At 50.2% G+C, this 24,510-nt stretch overlaps 1 protein-coding gene across 2 annotated transcripts in view; it reads right to left on the bottom strand.

The window, feature by feature from the left end:
• The window catches only part of CUX2 (cut like homeobox 2), a 234,449-nt gene that overhangs the window by 41,927 nt on the left and 168,012 nt on the right, over positions 1–24,510 (bottom strand). For both annotated transcript variants that reach the window (XM_069497074.1, XM_069497075.1), the window contains exon 4: positions 9,519–9,597. In XM_069497074.1, the coding sequence (XP_069353175.1) occupies positions 9,519–9,597 (79 nt within the window). The remainder of the gene's footprint in view (positions 1–9,518; positions 9,598–24,510) is intronic.

Raw genomic sequence — 24,510 nt, 5'->3', positions numbered from 1 at the left:
GTCTCTAACGCAGTCATTTATGCACAGTACGTTCTTACTGAGCACCTACTATGTGTCAGACATCGTTTCCTCAGAGCTCCTGCTGCGTGTCAGGGAAGGCTCTGGGCCGAGGAGTTCCGGCGGCGATGCAGAGGGAATCTCTGCCCTCCTGAGGCTGACATTCCAGGGGGACGGATGGGCAAAGGCCACGTGAGGCAGGGGCACTGACAGGGGCTTGGGAGGGAAGCACAGGGGCCAGGGACAGGGTGGGCCGGGTGTGCGCTACAGGGTGTGGTGCTAATCGAGGCAGGCTGGTCAGAGAAGGCTTCCCTGAGGAGGTGGTGTCTGAGCAGAGCCCTAAAGGACATGAGGGAGTCAGCAGGGAGCAGGGGGACATTCTAGACAAACGGAATACCAGAGAAACAGCCGTGTCGGATCAGGAACCAGCAACTGCCCTGTCTGACCAACCTCCCCTGGGGTTACTGTCCCAGAGACACGGGCTCACTCCATCTTCACAACAACTGAGCCACCTTACAGATCAGGGCATGGGGCTCAGAGAGGCTGGTGATGCCCAGGCGACTGGTGGGGCCAGTCTCCCCTCCCTCCCGGAGGGCTGGGCTGCGCGCTGTGGCCGGGGATGCTGGCTGGGTTCAGAGTGGGCTGTGGCCCTCCAAACTCCAGCAACCATCCGTCCTGGGGCCACAGGACACCCACATCCGTGAGGCTGGCCATGGGCCAGACGAGACTCCCCCCCCCCCACCGCCAAGTATCTGGAGCCAAGAGCTCAGAGGAACTTGAATTTCCTGACCCCCACCCACACGTGCCAGGCACCTTGCATGTATTTAGATCTCACTTATTTACTGGAACAGCCATATGAGACACCGCTATCACCCCATCTTCCAGCTGAGAACACTGACGCCCAGCAAAGGAAAGCCACGTGCTGAAGGTCACTGAGCAAGAAAAGGGCAGAGCTGGATTTGAACCCAGGCCTCTCCCTTAAGCCAGCGCAGCCCAAATGCAGACGCTGACGAACTCGCTTCATAATCTCTGCTGCATCCTCATGTCCCCAAACGGTGACCAACTTGACGTTTGCCCTTAGCTGACCCAGTTGTTAAAAACTTAAATGACTTCAAAGGAATGTTTTATTTTGCTACTGTAAATAGAAAATTGGGACCTGTATCACAAACAGAAAGTACTTTAGGCATAAAAATAAACGTGCACACACACACACACACACACACACAGGAAAACTGATATTATTAAATTCTAGTTAGACCCCAGTGCCTGCCCAAGACCTTGAGCCTGGGCCAGCTCTCCCTTGGTTCGAAGGGGAGACGTGCAGGTACTACACGCAGGTGTTGAAGATGCTCTGGCACCTGACTGAGACTTTATATGGAAGGAAGCAGAAAGGTGACAGCTGTCACCTCCTGCCATGTGTTCAGAGTTTCAGTCTTGTGCCCAGAGACACCTAGGCTGCCCCCGATCATCAGGCGACCCCACTTGGGGAAACACTGGGTGCCACCAAGCCCTCAACCTCCGATGTCTGGCAAGTCTCCTCTCTTGGTATCCAGGAGAGGGGACAGAGCATGTGTGCAAATCCTTGCTTGGAGCCAGTGGCCCCGCTTTCTGTAGGGTTCAGCGCTTCCACCAGAAACCTTCCAGCCACCATACGTGGCTGCCCAGAGCTGCCAGTGCTGCCGAGAGACATGAGCAGGACTTCATGTCCCCCGCTCACTCCTGCCACGTATACACGGGGCGCTGGCAGTGGGCATCAAACAGCCTTAGACCCAACCTGGACTTGCGGACCTCAGATCTGAAGTATCTGACTGGTTTGAGAACACTGGCAGGCACAGATCAGCTATGAACCGTCAGCGGGGGCAGGTCCCGGTGGGCGCGCAGGGAGCTGGGGACGTTGCTGGGAAGCGGAGCCACCTTTGTCTTACAGCCGTCAACCATACGCTGCTTGATAAGATGACTAATTCATTTTGGCTTCATTCGATCCGAGCCCCCACAGAACACAGCCAAAGGATTCCTAATAGTTTAACACCGCACCATGCTTTCCAAAGGCGCGGCCCGGGAGCGGGTAAGACGCCGTCTATTCCATCTTCCGCCACTAGCTGACGCTGTTGGTGTTTTTAAGAAAAGTTGTGGTGGGGGGCGAGTTTGGGGACTCTAGGAAAAGCTGTCTCTATCCTCCCACTGTGTCCATCTGAAGGAAAGTGGCATTCGGAGCTTTTTTAGGAAAGCTGGAGCCGGAAAGGCTGTCCGAGAGGCTGTTTAGAAACACATTTATGCAGAAGTATGCACGCGCCCCTCCAAAATATCTCCGAGACAGAAGCCTTCTCCCATCTGGGCCCGGGCTCCGGGCGACTGTGTGGGCGGGAGGCTCAGGCTATTGATGGTGGCAGTGAGACTAACTTTGATCCTTTAATCTCAACTTTTCGAAAGCAGATGGGGCGCGGAGCCCTTATAAGCGGCCGTGAGCCTCGCTTCTGCCCACCCCTTTCTTCCCTCCATCGCCAGAGCTGGCTGATTCAGGGGTCTCCTGGCTAGAGCAGGGACAGAGGGGCTGCGAATGGGGACGGTCTTCCTTCTTGGCACTGTGTGTTGATGGTAGTAGTAACGACGCCACCACCAGCATCAGCAGCAACAATAGCGGTGGCCACTGTTTACTGGGCACTTGCTGTGTGCCAGACACTCCGCTAAGGAGTTTGCACCCCCTAGCTTACTTAACCGTCCCTTAAACTGGGAGGCAATTTTGCTTTTCTAAAAGGAGGAAACAGAGGCTCAGAGAGGTAGAGCCAGTTACTCAAGGCCACCCAGCCAGGGAGCAGCAGAGTTAGGACTCGAACCCACATTCATTACAATAAAAACAAAGTTCCCATATACTGGGCTACAAAGAAAGTTCCAGGAGGGCAGGGATGGTGCCTGTTTTGCTCAGCATTGTGGCCCTGTAGCTGAGCAGAGTGCCTGGCAAACAGCAGGTGCTCAGTATTTGTTGAATGAGTTGCAGGGAGCGATGACTCTGTGCAGGCACCGCATTTAGTGTTCTCTGTTGCTCACTGAACCCATCCAGTGCCCCTATCATCAGGGGAGATTATCATCCACATTTTACTTGTGGGGAAACTGAGGCCCAGAGAAGTCAATGTGATATGGGACGCCAAATGGCAGAATGGGATGGGCCCGGGGCTCTGCAGGAGGGTCCGTCAGCCTAGAGTCTTTCTTGCTCTTCCTCTGCCCCTGAAGTTTGGAGCCCTGGGCCAGGAGGACCAGGCGCTCCTGGCTGGTGAAGGGTTAACTTGTTCTTCCTCAGGCAACACATCTGCATTTCAGCAAAGGCCTCATTCTCTCAGCCTGGAACTTCCCAATCTACTGGCAGCAAAGACCCTTTAACTATTTTTTTCAGTTTTTAGAGCTCAAATCTCCAATGGCTTTGTCCAAACTCCTTGGATTTTTAAATTAACCCTGCAACTGGGGTAGTGGGTGGGAGCTGGGGGTTTAGATTCAGGCCCTATCACTTTTCTGCTGTGTGACCTCGGGCAAGTGGCTTGACCTCTCTGAGCATGCACTTTCTCAGCCACATAATGGGGCAGGATGATGGATCTTACTGCTGAGGGGTGTATGTGGTGATCGGTGAATCGTATCTATGAGAGGCTGAATATGCTGCCTGACACAAAGCAAGTGACCCAGAAATGACCTCCGTGTAAAGGCACCTCAGCCTTTAAAACCAGACTCAAAGGCCTCCCTCTCTGAGGCACCTCCACAGACACCCCTCCTTGGAGCCCGTTTTCTGCTGTGTGTTCTGGTTGTCTGTTTTGGGGTCATGCTGTCCCTGGTGGACTCGAGAGTCCCCAAGGGCAGGGCAGGGCAGGACTCAAGCATGAGTTCCCACGGGCGCGGGCGCGGCACAGAGTAAGTGCTCAGAGAACGAGCTGATGAAAGCCAGGGCACAGCCCTTTATCGGGCACCTACTGCGTACTAGAGCCAGGCCAGGCGCGTTCATTTAACCCCTTCTCCAACTCTGAGCCCCTGGGAGCAGTAAGGTGTAGACAGGTGGTCATGGGGAGAGGGTGTTCCCGGCAGAGGAAGTGGCAGGAAATGGTGGGACACTGCCCTCCAAAGTTATCAGCCATCTTCGGGAACATCTGACATCATTGAGCTTTTCCTCCTTTATAGGTTAAATACTGTGTTACGTTGCCCTTCAGTTGTCCCCCTTGACCCTGCCAGGACTGAGAGAGGCACAAGCGTGGAGGAGGGTAAGGTGGGGGGGGAGGAAGTGAGGGCAACACATTAGAGACAACAGTTTCCCATTACAGGAAAATCTCTATTTCCTGTATCTGTAAAGGCGACTTATCCACAAGATGGCGCTAGAACCAGTCATTTGGGACAATAAACAAGGCTAGATACTTAACCTCCCTCACTGCTTGCATCGACCTATTTCAGATGTTCAAAGATTTAAATTTTTTAAAAGTAAGATCACAAAAGTACTAAAAACAACCTATACCCTTGAGGTGAGAAGGTGTTTTAAGATAGGGACACAAAATTTAGAAGGCATAAAGCAACAGTTTGCTAAGATTCCCTACTTTCTGCAAATATTTTTGGAAAGCCTGCTACGTACCGTATACAAGGGACATAATCAGCAAAATTAAGAAACAAAAGGCAAACTAGGGGAGAAGATATGAAACATGTATACCAGGACAAAGATTAATATCCCTAATATACAAAGAGTATCTACAAATCAATAAGAAAATAATCCACTCTCTGATAGAAAAATGGGCTAAGAATATATAAACCAGTAATTTACAGCAGAATAAATATGAATGTTTCATACATATAAAAAGATATTCAGTGAACTAGTAAATAAAGGAGTCCAATATAAAATCAACAAGGAGAAAAAGAAATAATTCTTCTTTCTGACCCCTGCTCCTGGGTTTGTGGTCAATACCATGGCTACAATATATTTTTCTTTCCAAGTTTTCTTCCTCGTCCTCAGAACTACAGCACAGTACCAATAAGCTTTGCGTTCCTGAGCACCCTAACTGCCAGTGCTGGAGAAGGTTCAGGAAATTACAACACAGCCACACAAGAGACTGTCAGACACAATGCACCAAAGTTGCTCAGGATCTGTAATCACACAGAAAAAATATGGACGCTCACGCTGGCTGAAGCAGGATTCAGAACGGTACGTGTAGAGTCGGCAACCGTTTTGGAAAAATACACGGGGAAAAAAGATCAGAAAGAAAAACAACAAAATGCTTTTCTAGTAGGTTGTTTCCCCTTCCTCTTGCTATTTTTCTGTATTTTCTGAAGCTGACAGTGTGCATATGTTACTTTTATAATTGAGGAGACAAATTTAAAAACCTTAAACATTGTAAAGCATTTTCCTATCCCACAGATTCAGTAACCCCGTCGCCTACACCGCTTACCCGATGTCCTTGACAACTCACAGAATCTTGTGTAATCAACAGCAGATGCTTGTAACTCCTGGAACTCTTACACGCTCATGTCAAGGGGCTGCTGGTTATTAAACCCTGCTAAATGCTTTCACACACAGCGTACCAAATCCTCAGGTCCACTGACCAGTAGGTTCTATTATTATCCCTTCTCTGAAGAAACAGAAACCAGAGCTCAGAGAGGTTAAGGCCCCGGCCAAGGTCACACAGCACAAAAGCACCATGCTGAGAGTTCCACCCAGGTGTGTCTGACTCTGTGGCTTGGACATCTAAGCACTCTCTCTGCTGACCACCTTTGCCTCCAAGAGGAGAAGCCCCTGCCCCAAATTGTAATCTCCTGGATCAGATTTTAAAAAACCAAAGTAAAACAAAAAAAGCCCAACCATTTTGTGGCACTCACCTCTGTCTTATCTCCTCAGCAACGCTGGTCTGCCTGCCCTCTCACTTGCTCCTTTCTTGTTTTGTTTTTTTTTCATTTTTTTCATGTAACTAATCACTCAGTTACCAACTTAGCTTTCCGAAGCCTGAGTCGGTACCTAGCGACTCTATGCGCGCGATAAAGGAATCAGCCGTCACCGATACAGAAGTCAGAGAGGTTTAAATCAAATCATCCTCCACAACAATGACATTAATTATGCTTTTAACACGTTTTACTGCTTTTTTTCTCACTTCACGCCACATCTGTGTGAACAATATCCAAAAGATTTACGGTTTTCTTTCGTAATTACAGACATACAGGCTGCACACTTATCAAAATACTTGCTGAGCAATCACGCTATATCGCATTCTCTGCCAAAGATCTGTGTTGGCAGCAGTCACTCAAAACAAAAATGTTGAATCAGGACTTGTGTGGCTTCTGGGGCGGGGGGAGTATTTCGACAAATAATTTGCCTGTCAAGAAATATAAAAACAGGACAGAGCGGATGCTGGCAAATTTTCCAGGAGTATTATTTTTATGGAGGGGGTTGGGGCGGACGGTGAACAGGGAAGCTCGGAGCGCCCCAAACACATCTGACATTTGGTTCTTGTATCTGAGGATAAAATTTAATGAGAACAAAAATATGTCTTCCTAATTCCCCTAAGAAATCATTAAAACATTTTGTTATTCTTAAATGTCTTGAAAATGAATTAGAGGCCCTAAAGGGGCCGTTTGTACGGTACGTCTCCATCAGTTAAGGCTCCTCATTCTCCAGCTCGGTGACAGCTGGGGACGGCTCCCCTGCCCCTCCCTTCCTGGGGAGGAAGCTGGGAAATTAGACTGGTGGAGTCGGCGCCAGGCTTGGGATGACCTCCCTGCTCTGGGCTTCGGGGAGAGGGGTGAGAGGGCACATGGACCTTCCAGAAGGCTCCATACCAACCTTGGGCGCTCCCATGGCCCTTGGCTGGCGCTGTGACTATGTTTTGTCAGCCTTGTCTCAGAAAGATGAGGGTCCCAGAATGAACCCCCCAAATGAAGATTTGTTTCCAAGAGGGCAGGGGTGTAAGTCCCTCTCACGGTTTCCCTTTGTCTGTCCGCCCCTCCACACCCCAAGCATGTCCCTGCATTTGCAACGACAGCTTATCTGACCAATGATTTGGTTGCTTCTTGCACCCAAATTCGAGCATCTGAGGGCCGAGTGCATGTCTGCGTCTGTGGCTCACAGTTACGTTCCCAGCGTCTCGCAAGTGCCAGGCACACAGCAGGCACCCAATAAATGCTACCTAAAATGAGCAGAGGGCTCTAGCTGAGAAAGAATCATTTTGCTCCAATAACCCTTCTTCCCGTTTCTGTTGCCAAGTCTTATTGCTAATATCCAACAATTGTTAGGTGCCTACTGTGTACTGGGTCCTGGGTATACAAATTTAGTATGGCTCAGTCCTAGGCTTGAGCATTTCACATCTCCTAGGGAAGCCAGATAATGAGAATAGCTACCATTTAGTAAGCACCTACTGTGTACCATTCACCCTGAAGCCTCTCAACAACCGAATGAGGCAGGTTCTAATATTATTCCCAATTTACAGAAGAGGAGACTGAAGCCCAGGAAGGTGAATTTTTAATTCATCTACAGTCACACAGTAAGGGAGAAGTGCAAGTCGGACTCAGTGCTGTCCCCCGGTGCTACAGGGGGACAGCAGTATGGGGCCCCATGGAGGAGCCTGGTGTGGGCCCCCCGGGAGGCAGCTCTAGGGTCTGTACTGGGTCAACTTCCAATGTCGTTTGTCACTGAGACAGTGGGGACCCGAAGGATTGAAAAGGGTGGGAAATGAGAAGGTGCATTTTTCTAGATACTACTGATGACAGTGGAGCTGATATAAGCAAAACGGCTGCAAGGAATGCTGCCACTTGGCCTCTTGGCCATGCATGTGGTGTGGCCCTCAGTGAGGGTGATAATGACTTGGGCTGAAGACACATGACCCATCTCTGCCTCGGGCCATGGGCTCTCGGGGAACACAGAGCCCACAGCTGTGCTGTTCGGCTCCTGTCACTCCTGCTGTGTTCCTGTGAGTGCGCGACCCGGGTGGCGCATGGACCAAGCAGCAGACGCCTGCGTACGGCTGACTGTTGGCCCCCAGAGGATACCTCCACATCCGAACCTGTGGGACCTGTAATGTGACTTTGTTTAAAGTGTCTTTACAGATATAAACAAGTTAAGGACCTTGAGATGAAAATCAGTCTGGATTACGCAGGTGGGCCCTAAATCCAATGGCAAATGTCCATGCAGGAGAAAGGAGACAGAGATACAGAGGAGGAGCCACGTGACAACCGAGGCAGAGACTAGAATGACGTGGCCACAAGCCAAGGGATGCCAGGAGCCACCAGAAGTTAGAAGAGGTAAGGAAGACTCCTCCCCTAGAGACTTCAGAGCACACATGGCCCTGCTGACACCTTGATCTTGGACACGCGCCTTCAGCACTGAGAGAGGATAAATTCCTAACAAATTCCTATTGCTTTAAGGCATCAAGGTCATGGTAGTTTGTTACAGCAGCCCTAGGAAACGAACACAGCTTTCCACATGTAGCCAGCTTGTCACACAGAATAGACACTCTGGAAATATCTGTTGAAGAAGGCAAGACCTGAGCCACATCTCTCCCCGGCTGTGAGACCTCGTCCATCAGGCTCACCTCTCTGTGCCATAGGGAAGGGAACTGGTTGGGCCTGTTCCCTGTGGGCTTGTAACATGCAGAGTATAGATCAAATGTACCTTCTGCGTCAGACCAGCACTTCTCAAACTTGAATTGCTCACAGACCCCCATGGGGAGCTGCTAAAATGCAGAGGCTGAATCAGTGGGCCTAGGGTGGGGCCTGAGACTTTGCATTTCTAACCAGCTTGCAGATGTGGCCAATGCTGCTGGCCCACGGACCACACTTTGAGTAGCAAATGGAATCATACAGTTGTGCTCTTGGGGTTTCAGTTTCACTCGACGTCAAGTTTTTTTCAGGCAGTGTCTTGCTCTGTTGCTGGGGCTAGAGTGCAGCATCATCATAGCTCACTGCAACCTCAAGCTCCTGGGCTTAAGCAATCCTCCCATCTCAGCCTCCTCAGTAGCTGGGACTACAGGCATGCACCACCACGCCCAGCTAATTTCTCTATTATTTGTAGAGATGGGGTCTCACTCTTGCTCAGGCTGGTCTTGAATTCCTGGCCTCAAGCGATCCTCCTGCCTTGGCCTCCCAGAGTGCTAGAATTACAGGCGTGAGCCACCATGCCCACGTAAACGTTAAGTTTTTGCAGTTGGCTGTGCCGTTCTGGGGGAATGTTTGCAGGCCTGCCTCCATCGCCACCTGCTGGCAGAGAGCACCTTTTGTTCTCTGTGGCAATGGGATGGGGGTTCCAGTGGGCAAGACGCCCGGCTCCCCAAGGAGGTCCAGGTGGGATATCTCACCAGGAGTCCCTCAACGCAGGCTCCTGGCTGACATTGCATGATGGAGGGAGCCATGTGGGGACATGTCACACCAGACATAGCCCCCCATTTACGGAGAGCCTAGTCTCACCCAGGAGTTCAGGCCTATCCCCAGAGCCCACTGCAAGGAAGTCCCTGTATAACAGTCTTAATGGCAGTTTCTTGTCATTAATTTTTCAATTATGGAGCCCAAGAGTTTCTTACCTGGTGCTTCAATTAATTGCTTGTAAACACTCAGAAAAGCGGCCTCCGCCTCCTGACTTCTCTTACTAAGGGCCACCACCTTTGGAAACAAGAGAAAGAGTCATGCGTAACCATGGCATCTGGGTTTGCAAGCAAATCTGATCATTTTCTATGTGTGCAAACACTGGAGGGGGAGTGGAGGGAGTTAGGAAATCTGGGTTCAAAGCCCAGCTCCACTGTGTCTAGGCTGTGTGACCTTGGGTAAGTCACTGCTCCTCTCTGATCCTTAGTTTCCTCCCCTGTAGAATGCTGGGCGGTGGGTGGTAAATAACAGGACCTACCTCCTGGGCCTGCTCTGGGGATTAAATGGAGCCTGGGGCCTGGCAGCACACAGATTTAAAAAAAAGTATTTTTTTACTATTTATTTAGAGACAAAAGCCTGTCACCCAGGCTATCATAGCTCACCGCAGCCTTGAACTCCTGGGCTCAAGCAATCCCCCCACCCCAGCCTCCCAAAGCACTGGGATTCCTGGTGTGGGCCACCGCTCCCCGCTCCACAGTGGGTTATGAACGGCTATTCTTCTTCCTATTAAAGGGTGCGCTGGAAGTTCGAATATGGCACATTTTTGGGGGGAAAGTGGGACTCATCTGGGGACTATTACTTGCCACTGAAGATTAAGGAGAAATTGTTAAAGCTCTTGTAAGATATCAAAGAGCTTCCACGAGCACCGGAGGGTAGCAGGGTTATGGAAAGCAGTTCCTGGCACACTGAAGGTGCTCAATAAATGTTTCGACTGGGATGAACAAACGAACGGCAGGATAACCCAGCAGCACAGGCTATTTCCTGCCATCATTCCTTTGCTCTGGATCTTTCTCATTCTGCCAACGAGACTTCCTGAGATGCTCATGGGCGAGACAGGTGCCATCCTGCAGCGTGTGGATGGCCGTCTCTCGAAGGCCCGGCGGCTGCTGAATTTCTAGAACTCAGCACCATCTCATCCCTCTGCAGGAGGATATTAATTCCAGAGCTCTGGCCTCACAGGTGCCTTGATTGTGGCTCTGGGTGGCTTGTCCCAGTGGAAGAGTCCTGGGCCTCCCCCATCTGGAGTGAGCTCCTGGCACCCACAGGCCACCATCCCCACATCTGCAAGGCTGCTCTGGGCTGTGTGTCCCGCTTTGGACTGGAATGAGCCTTATCCTCCCCGGCACCGACACGCTGTTTCCTGGGCACCAACGTCCTAAATGATGAGTCTACTCAGAGCATCTACTCGTCAATCTACCTCTGTCAGAGTTGGGCTTTTCTTACAAATGCTGATGGAGCCACTGAAAGAGAAAGAGGGTAGCGTCTGTTATCGAATTTCTCTCCTTAAAACAAGCTCTGTGAGAGCGTTGTTGGTGCATAGTAGGTGCTCAAAATAATTTGCCGAATGAACAAATCCAAGTGGGTAGCACCAATCTAAGACCTGTGACCTAGATAATTCCTTTACTCCCCACCGGCAAAGGCCATTTCTGAGACAGCCTGTTCACAGAGGTGGCCAACTGAGGCACAGGCCCCAGAGCTAGCCTGCCTGGGTTCAAATCCCAGCTTCACCTCTCAGTAGCTGTGTGTCTGTGGGCAGGTTGTTACTTAAAACCATGGCCTCTATATCCCCATTTGTAGACTGGTGAAAATAATACAACCACCTCCCTCAAAGGGGTACTGGGAGAATGGAATAGTTTAACACGTGTAATAGTGCCCTTTGAATAACTCCTGGCACGCATCAAGCGCTATAGATACATCACCTCTCGGTATAACCAATTCCTTTCTTTTGCCTGGGACCATGACAGGGTCTGCCCAGTGCTGGGTGACGACCTCAGCTGTGCTTGTCTCTGGAGTCTCACGAAGATTACCTGAGAAAGGCGCTGCCCTCTCCATGCGCAGCAGTGTGCTCTGGCAAGAAGAATGTGAAAACCACATTGGTTCAATATGGCAGCCACGAACCACGTGTGGCTCCTTGAGCACGTGAAACATGGTGAGTCCAAATCAAGATGTGCTGAGTGTAAAACACGTACCAGATTCTAAAGACTTAGTATGAAAAAAAGAGAAGATAGTATAATAGTTCATCAACTTTTTAAATATTGATTACATATCAAAGTGATAATATGTAATCACTTTTTTTTAAATGTGGCTACTAGAAAGTATAAAATTATCTGTGGATCACATTATATTTCTATTAGACAGCGCGGTTCAAAGATTTTACAAGGCCCATAAAGAGTTTGTTATTTAAGAGAGGTGGAGAGAAATGTATGGTAGATGTTGAACGTGTGAACAAGTGATGTAAAAAAGTCAGTTATAAAAGCTCCTTATGGCTGGGTGCAGTGCCTCACGCCTATAATCCTAGCACTCTGGGAGGCCGAGGTGGGAGGATCGCTTGAGGTCAGGAGTTCAAGACCAGCCTGAGCAAGAGCGAGATCCCATCTCTACTAAAAATAGAAATAAATTAGCTGGACTACTAAAAATATATAGAAAAATTTAGCTGGGCATGGTGTCGCGTGCCTGTAGTCCTAGCTACTCGGGAGGGTGAGGCAGAAGGATCATTTGAGCCCAGGAGTTTGAGGTTGCTGTGAACGAGGCTGATGCCACGGCACTCTAGCCCGGGCAACAGAGCGAGACTCTGTCTCCAGGAAAAAAATAAATAAATAAATAAATAACAGTTTCTTAATCTCACTCATTGTTATCCTGAGAAAGTCCCTGGTCTCTCACCTTCCAGAGTGGATGACAGTCTCTTATTCACTCAACAAACATTTCCTAAGCACCTGCTATGTGCCAAGCACTGAGGACTGAGAACCCAACATGAATATTGCAGACTTGGACCCCACCGTTGTGGGACGTGCAGGCCCGTGAGGGGACAATGACATTGAGTCACATTCCCCAGATGATTCACTAATTTACAAGTGCTAAACGCTTGGAAGACAAAGTACAGAGGGGCCTTGAGGGCGTGGAAGTGGGGGAAGGCTGACTCAGTTTGGTGGTGGAACATTAAGAATTATCGCCCCAAGAAGGGCAAGCTGGTGGGACAAGGGCAGAAAGAATGTTCTAGAATCTAAGGAAAGGGAAAATTACCACCCAGGCAAGTAGAGAGATTTTTATTCTTGCTGAGATGGACAAGACACAGGCCCTGCTCTGGGCACTTGCAGCTGAGTGGGAGACACAGCTCCACCTAAGAGGAGCCACCACCCGGGAGGAGGTGCAAACTCTCGAGGCTCCTGTGAGCACTGTGGGGGGGGAATTCGTTCAGTTTGGGGGCATCCCGCATGGGCTGATGACAACAACAAGAATAATAACATGACATGGAACGTACTCCACGTGCCAGATGCTCTATTCATGATCATCTATTTCCACAGACACATTGATCACTAAATTGCTGCCGCCCTTATCCCCATAGCACAGATGAGGAAACTGAGGCTCAGTGAGGTTAAGCCACTTGCCCAAGGTCACCCAATTAGTAAACGGCAGGGCCAGGGTTCAGACCAGGTCTGGGGACTCAAATTGCTGTTCCAAATCCAGATGCCGGCCCCCTTTTCCCTGGATAGAAAAACCATCCCAGACAGTGGGGCCAGCTGCTCAGACCCCAAGCGGATGCCACTGCCTCGAAAGTCATCTACGGCTGCACTAGGTTAGAAGCTGCGGCGCTGGCAACGCGGCGCCCAGGAAAATCATGAGAAACAAAAGCAATTCATCTCTCGATCCCGAGATGGAGAACGATCGAAGATCAGCCGGAAGAAAGGCGCAGTGCTCCTTTTTACAGCTGCCCGTGCGGGGCGGGCGTGGTGGCTGGGGTTTAGATAAACGCATGGACTTCTAAAAAGGAACTCTAGGCAGGGGTGGGGGAAAGTGCCAGAAGATTTCTTTAATATTTTCCCATGCCCGCCACAGCACTCCCTACTTTTCCTTCACAGCACTTATCAGTTTGTGATGGTTTGTCCTTTCTCTCTGAGACTGTCTCCTTGCAGTGTTGGTTTCCCCACCGGAGCTGAGCTGTCTCAGATGGCAGCCACCAGCCCCTGCGCCACTGAGCACTTGAGATGTGACCATTCTGAACTGAGACGGGCTGTAAGTGTAAAATGCAGGATTTCTAAGTCTCAGAATGTAAAATATCCCAATATGTTTTAATACTGATTACATGTTGAAGTAATATTGCCATATTAGTTTAATTAAAAGATATTATTAAAATTAAATTTACCTGCTTCTTCTTACTTTTTAAAATGTTGCTACCAGAAAATTTTAAATTACATGTGTGGTTTACATTCTATTTCTACTGGGCAATGATGGCCTGATTGTTCGAGGGTTGGTAAAACTATGGCCCCTCATCTGTTTGTGTAAATAAAGCTTTATTGGAACACAGCCATAGCTGTTCTTGTATGTTTTTTTTATCGTCTGTGGCTGCTTTCACTCTACAAGGGCACAGTTGTGTAGCTGTGACAGAAACTCTATGGTCTGCAGGGCTAAAAATGTTTGTTATTTGGCCTCTTACAGAAAAAAGTTTGCTGACCCCTACCTTAGGGGTTCATCTAATGGCTGGACACTTTGTTCAAAAGCAGAGATCAAAAAGCATCCTGGAATGGCACTCAGTTTGAATCGGTTCGTGTTTAGGGCTTCCCAAAGTAAACATGACTCTCGAGGACAGGAGCTGTTTGGATGTCCTGCCTCGTTCAGTCTTATTTCAGAGCAATGACCCTATGGAGAAAGCCTTAAATTCCTGACAGCGTCAGAGCCTGGCCCAGTATTGGCCGTAATGTCACTAAGCATCAACTTGCTCAGTTTGGACTCAGTTTGCTCATCCATCAAGTGGGAAGAATAATCTCCACCTGCCTAAGAAGCTGTTGGGGTAGGATGAGCTAATAAGTAGCAAAGAGTCCTATGGAAGCTCACAAAAGGTTTCTAATAAATCAGATGTTTCTTCTTCTAACCACATAGGATGTCTCTCCCCAGGGCTGCAACCCTAATGCATTTCACCCATGTGCCCAGAACAGGTGAGCCTGGCATAAAGAAAAGGCCGTGTTCAATACAAGGCCATGTGTTTCTGCCTCATGGCTGTGCCCTCCACGCAGAAGGGCGGCAGAAAAGTGTCCAGAACGACAGATTTGGGTTGTAATCGGAAGATCTCTGAAGGCCATCTGGAGAAGGAGGAGGCGGCAGTGGCGGTGGCCAGCTACAGACACCCTCAAGAAGGTCATCATCAGAAATAGCTCAGCGTCTGAGGGAGCATGCAGCATTTACACGGCCTGCCGTGATGTAAGGGGTGACAGTGTGTTTGGTCCCCCATGGATGAACATAACAGGTGTAGAGCCGCAGCCAGAGGAGAAGCAAAGCCTGTCCACCTGTCCTAGCCACCTAGCTCTCATCTGCCAGGTGGTTAAAAACAGGGAACTTGGGATCCCCTGGCCCCCCGCTCCACCACCCCAGGCTGAGCTCCCACGAGCTGTCTGAGGGCACAGTGAGTCTACTGGCTGCTGAGAACTGCTCTGTGCCAAGCTCTTCACAAGGAATGGTGGCAGCTTCTGGAAACCGAAGCCCGACCCTGAGCTCGGTGCTTTGCCTTTGGAATCCCCCCATACCTCTAGGATGTGAGCGCCATCACTGCCCCCATTCTACAGAGGAAGAAACTGAGGTTCAGGGAAGCTAAGTCACTTGGCCAAGATGAGAGAACGAGCCAGTGGCAGAGCTGGTATCGGCACACAGACGCCCTCACGGCAGGGCCCGACCAGCAACTAGAAAACTGCTTCTCAAAGTGCTATGGTGATCCAGCCTGCACACCCTTTCTCCGTGGACGTGGACACGATATACGAGCACGTTGGATGCGCTGACAAGATCTGCAGGAAAAAGTTCTCTTCAACTTGGTTTAACCCAGCGTTTTCCCAAATGCATTTGGAACAAAGAACGTTTTTCTTCAGGCAATGAACCTGGAAATGAGGGTTCTGTGGAACACACTTTGAGAACAGCTGCCCTGTACCAGTGGGTCCTGGGCTCTGGGGAGGGTGGGGCGTGGTGGTCCTGAGAGATGGGGTGGGGGATCTGATGTGGCAGGAATTCTGGAAGAAACAGAGGCTGGTGAGAGGCGGTGGTACTCAGAGGGTCTCAGAATTAGCACCGCTGAGCAGTGGGGGGAGTGAAATCTGGGGAGCACAAAGGAATCAGCTGGGCACGGAGGGGACGGGGTGTTCTTAATGCCGGTTCTGGTTCTCCCTCTGGGGTGTGCAGGGCGGGGGCAGCTCACAGAAGGCAAAGAAGCCAGCAGCAGGGCAGGATGGGGCAGAAGCTGAACCTGGGAGTGCATCCCTGTCCGTCTTGGGCAAGTCGCTCCCCCTTTCTGAGGCTCAGTTTCCCCATCTCTAAAGTGAAGGTGCCGGGCTGCAGGCTTAAGGCTCCTTCTGACTCAGCCTTGATTGTGCACCAATTCTAATTCACCCAGGAAGACAGACAGACAGACAGACAAACACATTCCTGCCCACACATGAAGCCTCCTCTTGCCCCCGGGGTTTTAACAAGGACAGCAGGAGGCTAAGCCCACTCCCCCGGGCTCTGACGGAGAGGCAGGTCTGCCGAAAGAGAAACACTATACAATTTTATTCTAATATTTGTAATTATTCCCAGGCTAAAAATAAGGCACAGAGCAAAGTGTTTTCAAATGTCGGCATTAAGAACACTTTTTATCCAACATAATACAGGCCCCAAATGCATTTATGCCAGGCTCCCGGAGACACTGGGAGCGCTGCTCCGTGCCAGGCCGGCTTCCACGGCTTGGAAGCAGTGCAAAAATGAAATGTCCCACAAGCGAGGGCTGGCAGGCCTGCTATTAGCAACAGTATAATTATCAATTATGTCCAATCACAAACTACTGATTTTATAATTATCAAATGAAGTTCTAACTTCTCACCTCTGCTCAGTGGCAACTAATATAATCTCTCAGTTCAAAAGCAAGCTTTTTTTCCTCTTTTTTTTTTTTTTTTCCCTTTTCCTCTGGTTCTCTCTTTTCTCTTCTGGGGAAAAAAATTTCCAGGCCTCCACATAAGATTGCATTTAAATTGCTTGTCACTCAAAACAAAGGCGAACCACTCATTTGTAATTCACCAGCCACCTGAACAGACTGCCTGTTTTCCTCTAAGCATCCACGCACCGAAGCACAAAGATCATTTTTCTATTGTTAAAATTGTATAAGCTGGGGCTTTTTTTAGCAGTGAATACACAATTTCACTTCTCTTCCGAGGGCTCACGGCATAAAAGGGGCAGGAGGCTTTCTTTAGTGCCTTACAAATAAATTTTGCTTTGGGGTATTAAAAAAAAAAAATCAACGATATGCTCATACAGTGGGCCAAAAAGCAACAGTATCAATTCTTTGACAAGGGCAGGACAGAAGTTATGCTTCCTGTCCTGCCCGGGGTGTGGCCAATATATGAAGCTGGACAACCGAGATTCATTTCCATAGGTGTCGGGAAACTTGTGTGTCCAATTTTCTCTTTTTGGGAGCTGCCGATGCAAACGTGGCTCCATGCTTGTTCGCCTGTGCCGGCCGTCTACGCGCCCAGGGGCACCCCAGAGTGGGTGCTCCAGGTCTGACCTTGCCCTCTGGCCAAAGGCAGCTCCAGCTGGACGTCTGACTTTCTCGCTACCTCCTCCCAGAGGGACGAGCCCTGGATCCCCTGTGTGCAACTGACCAGGCTGCCTTCTCCAGGCTCAGCCTCTCAAGGCCGGGCTTTCTTCCCCAACAGCTCGGTTGTTCTGCATAACTGATTATAATCATAATACCTTCCAATTTTAATCTAGAGCTTTTTATAGCTTACAAAGACCTTTTACGAGAATTAGCACATCTGAGCTTCCAAACTCACCCAGGGGCGGCCTTGGGCAGGAGGATGGTTCTTGCTCTAGAGGCCCAGAGAGGTGGAGAAGGTGACTCCAAGTCACACAGGAGGGGGTGGGTGGTCTATGGACTCAGAGCCAGCTGTGTGGCAGGGACGCTTGGGGCTGGAACTTATGTGACCCCACCACCTGACATGGCGAGTGGCTTCCGCCTGGGTAAATTAGAACGGACTCAAGTTCACTCCTAAAATATCCCCTTCTCTCACCTGAATGTGCCGTGCGTGCTTCCCTGAGTCAGAGAGAAAGCGGTGGGCTTCCGCCAGCCCGCCAGAAGTTACCCAATGAGCCACAGGGTCTTTTCTCTGCAGCAGCTGTGAGGACTAACAAAGATTCCTGATGGCAGTGACATCATTCTGTATGCTACTGTGACAGCGGGCACACATCATGCATTTGACAAACAGGCCCATAGAACCATGCAACACAAAGAGTGACCCCTTTGTAAAGTGTGGATTTTAGTGAATCATAACGTATCAATAGGGGAATGGGGGGAAGACGGAATACATAGCAACTTGCTATACCTTCTGCTCAAATTTGCTCTAAACTTAAAACTGCTCTAAAAAATAGTGTCTATTAATCTAAAAAAAAAAAAAAAAAGACAACCGTGAACACACACAGCAGTTACCATGCACCAGGCACTGTTCTAAGTGCTTCTCACGTGAACTCATTTAAATCAAATCCGTCCGCAGAACAGCACTGTGAGTTCAGTATCGTCATCTTCCCATTTTACAGATGGGGAAAACAAGACTTCGGAGGGGTAAAGAAACGTGTGCAAAGTCACACAGCAAGTGGCAGCCTGTGCCCTTAGCTGTGAGAGTGATGAGATTATACATGATCACTGGGTTCGCACCAAGGCCTGTCCCTTTCCCCACGGGACGCTGTCGCACAAGTCTGTGTGCGTCCTACTCAGCTCACACGGGTCACATGGCCTGCTAGACGAGGGTCCAGGGCCAGATGCACCCCATGGACATATTTTCTTGGACCCTCCAGTGTTTTAAAAATATTTGAGCTGTCAAAATTCATCAAGTTATACACTTAAAATTTGCGCATTTTACTGTATGTAAATTATACCTCCATAAAGTACTGTGAGCATGAAAATATGTGCATATATATTGAGCCAGTATTTAAAAACCAGAAGAGTGCCAAATTGCTGGCTCCTCTTGGGAAATTAAAGGATCTGGCCACCCTGGGCTCATGTTTCCACCGACATTGGCCACCTGGAGCCGGGTGTCAGCCGTCTGTTGGGACAGGCCGAGGGTCTGCGTTTCCCTCCAGGCCCCCCAGGCACCTGCAGTGGGGGTGTGGGCCGGCCTGGGTTCCGTAAGCATTAGCAATTCCCTCTGGCCTTGACCGACACCCCATTTCCCCCTGCTTTGCTTCCCCCCCCGGCCCCCCCACCCCCCCACCCCCCCGCTTCTTGAGGCCCACCAGCCCCTCCCCCACATCTTCAAAGAGTGATTTCGCAGCCCAGTGACAAACAGGCAGTGACAGGAGCAGGAGGTCCCATCCTGGCCCTACTTCTGCTTCCAGGTAGCCCCCTCACCCCCCGTGGCTGGCAAACTGCCTTTCCAAACTACAACGAAACCTCCACGAGAGCCCCCACCCTGCATATGGGCAGGTTAGGCCCTTCCAACTCAACTCCCACCTGGGCTTGGGGGAAGAGGGCCACTTACGGCACCCGATGAACCTGTACCTTCCTGGGTGGCGAGGAACTCGTGGGCCCTGTGCTCTGGTGGGGCGGTGGGCGAGGAGGGATCTGGTCAGAGAGGGGTGAGTGGACAGCATGGGGAATGTATGCAGCTGGGGCTTAATAAAGGCCTGTGCCTTCAAGGAAGCGCTGGGAAGAACAAGGGCTTCGGAGCAGGGTCTGAGCGGCTGAGATCTGCAAGCCGATCCCCGGCTGCGCGGCTGCGGGCGAGTCCTGAGCCTTCAGAGCCGCGCCTTCCCTGCTGGACAAGGGACGGCGGTGGGCAGAGCCCGGCCGGCACTCAGTGAGCGTGCGTAGGGTGGACGGATGAAAGAGTAAGTGCCTGTCCCAGAGGGCAGGGACATCAAGGCCCAGCTGGGGTGTGAAAACACCAGCAGTTAAAAGATAGGCTGTGCTCACTGTTAAATATGGGGTAAGGTTGGCCAAGCCAAAGACGGTTCTTGGACTTTCTGGCCAAAGAGTGACGAGGGCGTGTGAGAAGTTGGCACCATTCAGGGGGAGCATGGAGAGGTGGCAGCTGTGACGGCTGGAGCCAAATGGCCAGAGTGTGGGTAGAGGGTCGTGATGCCAAGAACCACCCCGCCTGTCCCCAGCAACAAGTGAGCTCGGAGACTTGGGGGCTGTGCAGAGCCTGCACGCCAGGCCCCAATGACACCTGCTGCCCCCTGAGCTCTCATTGCCCTGTGCTCTCTCAGCCATGCGTGGTGGTGGCCTTGCCCTCCATCGGGGTCCCAGGTGGTAGCAGTCTCCCCGCTTGCAGTGATCCTGGCAAGTTCTCCAAAATGCCAGCCCAGAAGAGTGAAGCTAAAGGAACATGTGTGCCCTTTATGGAGAGGCAGCTACCCAAATGTCACAGAAGTGCCACCCAGCCCAGGCTTTTAAATATAGCAGCGTCCTTTCCGGATGTCTCTGTGGAGTGTGGTTGGAGACAGCGCCGTGGGAGCCTCAGCTGGACGCTCGGGCACCACTGTCTGCGCCGTGGCTCTGCCTGGCCAGGGCCTCGCTGCCTCTAACTCTCCGGCTCCAGTCCTCACCGTAGACTCAGCTCTCGGGAGTGAGCTTCCGCGTTGAGGGGCTGGCTTTGATTCCCAGTCACCCCCACCTTCTTTGTGGCCTTGGGCAGCCACTTGCCTTCTCTGTGCCTGTTTCCGTATCTGAGATTACCAGGATTCAGGCAACAATGCATAACACGTGCTTAGCGCACAGCGTGGCAAACAGATGATGCTTAATAGATGTTGACTTTATCATCGCTAATCATTCTGATTTTCCATGTATACAACCCTATGCCGAGATGAATAAGACTCGGCCTCAACCCTCAAGTCCTAGAGTCAGAGACCACGCAAGAGGGCGGAGGGAAGTGGCACTTTGAGGAGGAAGGGTGGGGAGGTACGATTCATCCTGCAGGGCAGAGCTAGGGCAGGGCCTCTAGCCCTCTAGCAGTGGCCCTGGCTCCCACGGGACAAGCGGGCTGTTGATCCACAGAGGCAGGGGAGCGGGTGGTGTGTCAAAGGTGGGAGCTGGGAACAGGCCCAGAGTAGTCAGCACTCAGAGTCCAGCCCTCTACGCCCAAGACTGCAAACATGGGCCCGTGGTCCAAATCCCACATGTACTTTGTTTTGCTCAGGTTTAAAAAATACTTGATGTTACCCAAGATTTATTTAAAAATCAGGGTCAGGTACAGTGGCTCACACCTGTGACCCCAAGACTTTGGGAAGCAGAGATGGGAGGATCACTTGAGGCCAGGAGTTCGAGACCAGCCTGGGTGACACAGTGAGACAAAAAACTAAAAACTAAACAACAAAAAACTAACAAATCAGCTGGATGTGGTGGCGTGCACCTGTGTCCCAGCTACTCTGGAGGCTGACATGGGAGGAACGCTTGAGCCTGGGAGATTGAGGTTACAGTGAGCTATGATGAAGCCACTGCACTCTAGCCTGGGTGACAGAGCAAGACCTTATCTACAAAAAATTTCTTCAACAGTTTGACAATAGCAAATATTTAAAAACCAAGAGATTTTACATAAAAACTGAGCTGTCTACCTTCTCTGGAACAACTGGAAACGTGGCCACCGCGGGCCTGCATTCCCACGTGGCAGTAACACCGGCGACAAGAGGAGGAGCAGCAGCGAATGCCGGGTGCTTACAGGTGCCGACGCCGCTCTAAACGCTTTCCACGTACTGGGTCCAAAAATCCTCACAAAAGCCTTGCGAGGTAGGTGCAGCAATGTGCTGGTAAAGGTCTAACAACTGGCTTTCTGCTGGAAATGAAGAAAGGCCCTGATTTGTAGTGTCTGCCAATTTCTGTGGTGTAAACACTCCCACTATGCCAGATTTCACTGTGTCAGCCTCTCCAGCACGTCACTGGTAGGTGCAGTTACCATCTCTGCTTCCCAGAGGAGCAAACTGAGGCACAGAAAGGTCAAGAGTTGCCCAAGGTCACACAGGTAGCAAAGTGGGCAGAGCAAGGGTTTGGAGACAGGCAGCTTGGCTAAAAAGTTTGTGCTCTCTACCCCTGAAATGCACTGCAAGATGCACAGCAAAATGTCTGATCTGCCTGAGCTGGGTGCCTGCCATTCAGTCCTTCAGGTGGCACACAGAGTCCCCGGCCTGTCTTTAGGGGATAAAACGTCCTCCTGGCTCCGCTCTTCCGGGACCCCCACCAGGCACCTGGACCCAAACAAAAGGCCCCGGCTGGGGCAGAGCCAGCTGCTTTCCTTCTAGCCGGCCCCCAGCACCTGACACAAAATGTCAGGCAAACCATTAGTTCCAATGCTCCCCACTTTCTCTCATTCTCTCCTTGCCAGGAGCACTACTGGCATCAATTTAATGGAAGCAATTTTTCTGTTCCCCTTCTCGCCTCCCACCACCCCATACAACAAAACCTGGAAACGACATGATTTATAGGGGAAAAGGAGCAAACCCAGTCCTCCCCGGGTTGGAAACGCAAATGCTGCTGCACTCCCTCTGCTCTGTTGGGAGAAGGTGCTTCCATTTAGCAGGAGAGGGGAGCTTGGATGGGGAACCCCATCTTTTTTGCTGCTTCTCAAAGACAGGCAGCCCTTGTGAAGCCCCCACAACGACCCAGCTGAGAGCCCAGGATGGCAGCAAATGAGGGAGAGGCGTGTTTGGTGGGAAACGTGGAAATAATCAAGTGTGACTAGATTTGTGAAATAATTTAATTACCTCGCACAACTATGAAATCTCCTAGTTTCCGCTTTCATTATTAATGATGAATGTTAACTGTCCCAGGACGTGGGCTGAGGTTTCCCAACGTGCTGGGGGAGGGGATATAGGTGTCCCCCGGGGGCTATAACCTGCTTGTCATTGATCAGGCCGGTCTTTGCCTCCCGTTGACCTCTGCCCCTACCTTGGAATTGTCCAGGCAGTACACTGGGAACCCCTCATGGGGGGAACACCCAGCATCACCTCAAAGTACATTTGCTGAGGACATTGAACCTGAATCTGACCACGCCTCAAGATTCAACTGCCCATGCCGAGCAAATACAGGAGACAGAGGAACAAGTTAAATGACGTGACCAGGATACAATCAGCAAAATCTCAGCTAGAAGTGAGGGGACTGGCCCAAGGTCCCACAGCTAGTGGTGAAGCTGGGATCTGAACCCAAGCTCATGAGCACAGCATTCTCTTGCCGCTGCGTGAGAAGCTGGAGAAAGCACAGCTGGGATTCCCAGAGGGTGGAATAAGCAACCAGAATGGTCCAGAACCAAGATGGGCACTTCCCCAACAAGGGGCGAGGTCCCTCCTCCTGCCCTCTCTCCAGCCAGCTTTCTAGATGGCACCACGTACTTCCTGGGTGGAAGGTGCCCCCACCATGGCCATCTCAGCCCCCCAGGCTCACCCCACAGCACCCAAGCTAATAACTCAGATGCATCAAAATCAACCAGTTCCAAATTCAGACTCCTTGGACAACGAATGTCATTGGCTTAGCTTGAGACCAGTGTTGGCCCCTGGGCCAATCAGCTATGGCCAGGCATAAGTCTTAGGAAAAATGCCCCAATCACCCCCACATATAAATAACAGGACATACACACACACACGTGCACACGTGTGCAAACACAGGAAGGGATGGAGAGGGAGCTTAGAGGTTAGAAGACATAGCGTGACCAACTTGTCCCAGTTTGCCTGTTTAGCATGGAAATTTTTGTACCTTAAGACCTTCCCAGTTTTAAAACTGAAAGTTCTGCATCCCAGGAACCCCCTCAGTCCAGGGCCAAGCTGCAACAGTTGGTCACCCTACTTAAGAGACACAGCAACCAACCACAAGGTGTGAACCTTGTCTGAGTCCTGACAAAAAACTATTTTAAAAAACAGGGAGCTACCCAGGAACACTGCCTGGATATTTGAGGATATTAAGAAACCACAGTTAAAATTGTTTTAGGTAAGATAATGATCTTTTGGTTATGTTTAAAAAGAGAGTCCTTATTATTTTTAAAGAGATACACACTAAAAAATTTACAGGTGAAATACTACAATGACTTGAATTTGCTCCAAAATAATCCAGGGACGTGAGAGGAGAGCTGCCGTGCACGAGTAGTTGCTGAAACTGGGTCCACGTGGCTCACTTATTATTTGATTCTCTTTACTTTCACATTTGATTTTTTTCCATAATAAAGAGTAAAAGGAAGGAAGGAAGGAAGGAAGGAAGGAATGAATGTAGGGAGATACACATGCTCTTAGTCAAATTTGACCACTTGGAATTTACAAGTCTAATCTAGATCTCAGATCAGCAACCTTTTTCTGTAAAAGGCCAGAGGGTAAATATATCCAGCTTTTTGGGCCTTATGGTCTCTGCTGCAACTATTCAGCTCTGCCCTGGTGTGAAAGCAGTGGTAGACAGTATGTAAGCAAATTGATGTGGCTGTGTTCCAATAAAACTTTATTTATAAGAGAAGGCTGTGAGCTGGAATTGGCTCATGGGCTATAACGTGCCAATCCCTGGTCTAGAAGGTTATCAACTGGATTCATCTCCACCACTTACTTGCTATTGTGACTTAGGAAGGTCACTCAATCTTTGCAAGTCATATTTACCTCTGTAAAATGGGGATAGTAACAGCACTGTGTTAGGTCAGGGTTAAATGGGACAATGAATGAATGGAGCCCAGCCCACTGGCAAAGCGAGCCTAGCCTCAGTCCTCAGCCTGGGTGACAGAGCAAGACCCCCATCTCTACAGAAAAAATTTTTAAAAATTAACTGGGTGCAGTGACTTACACCTGTGATCCCAGCTACTCTGGGATAAGAAGACAGGAGCCTGGGAGTTCTAGACCAGCTTGGGGAACACAGCGAGAACTTGTCTTTACAAAATTACAAAAAAATTAGCCAGGCATGGTGGCACACACCTGTAGTCCTAGCTACTTGGGAGGCTGAGGCAGGAGGATCACTTGAGCCCAGCA

Source organism: Eulemur rufifrons, chromosome 21 (genome assembly GCF_041146395.1).
Source record: "Eulemur rufifrons isolate Redbay chromosome 21, OSU_ERuf_1, whole genome shotgun sequence".
NCBI lineage: Eukaryota > Metazoa > Chordata > Mammalia > Primates > Lemuridae > Eulemur > Eulemur rufifrons.
This window is presented reverse-complemented; position numbering and strand designations above follow the sequence as displayed.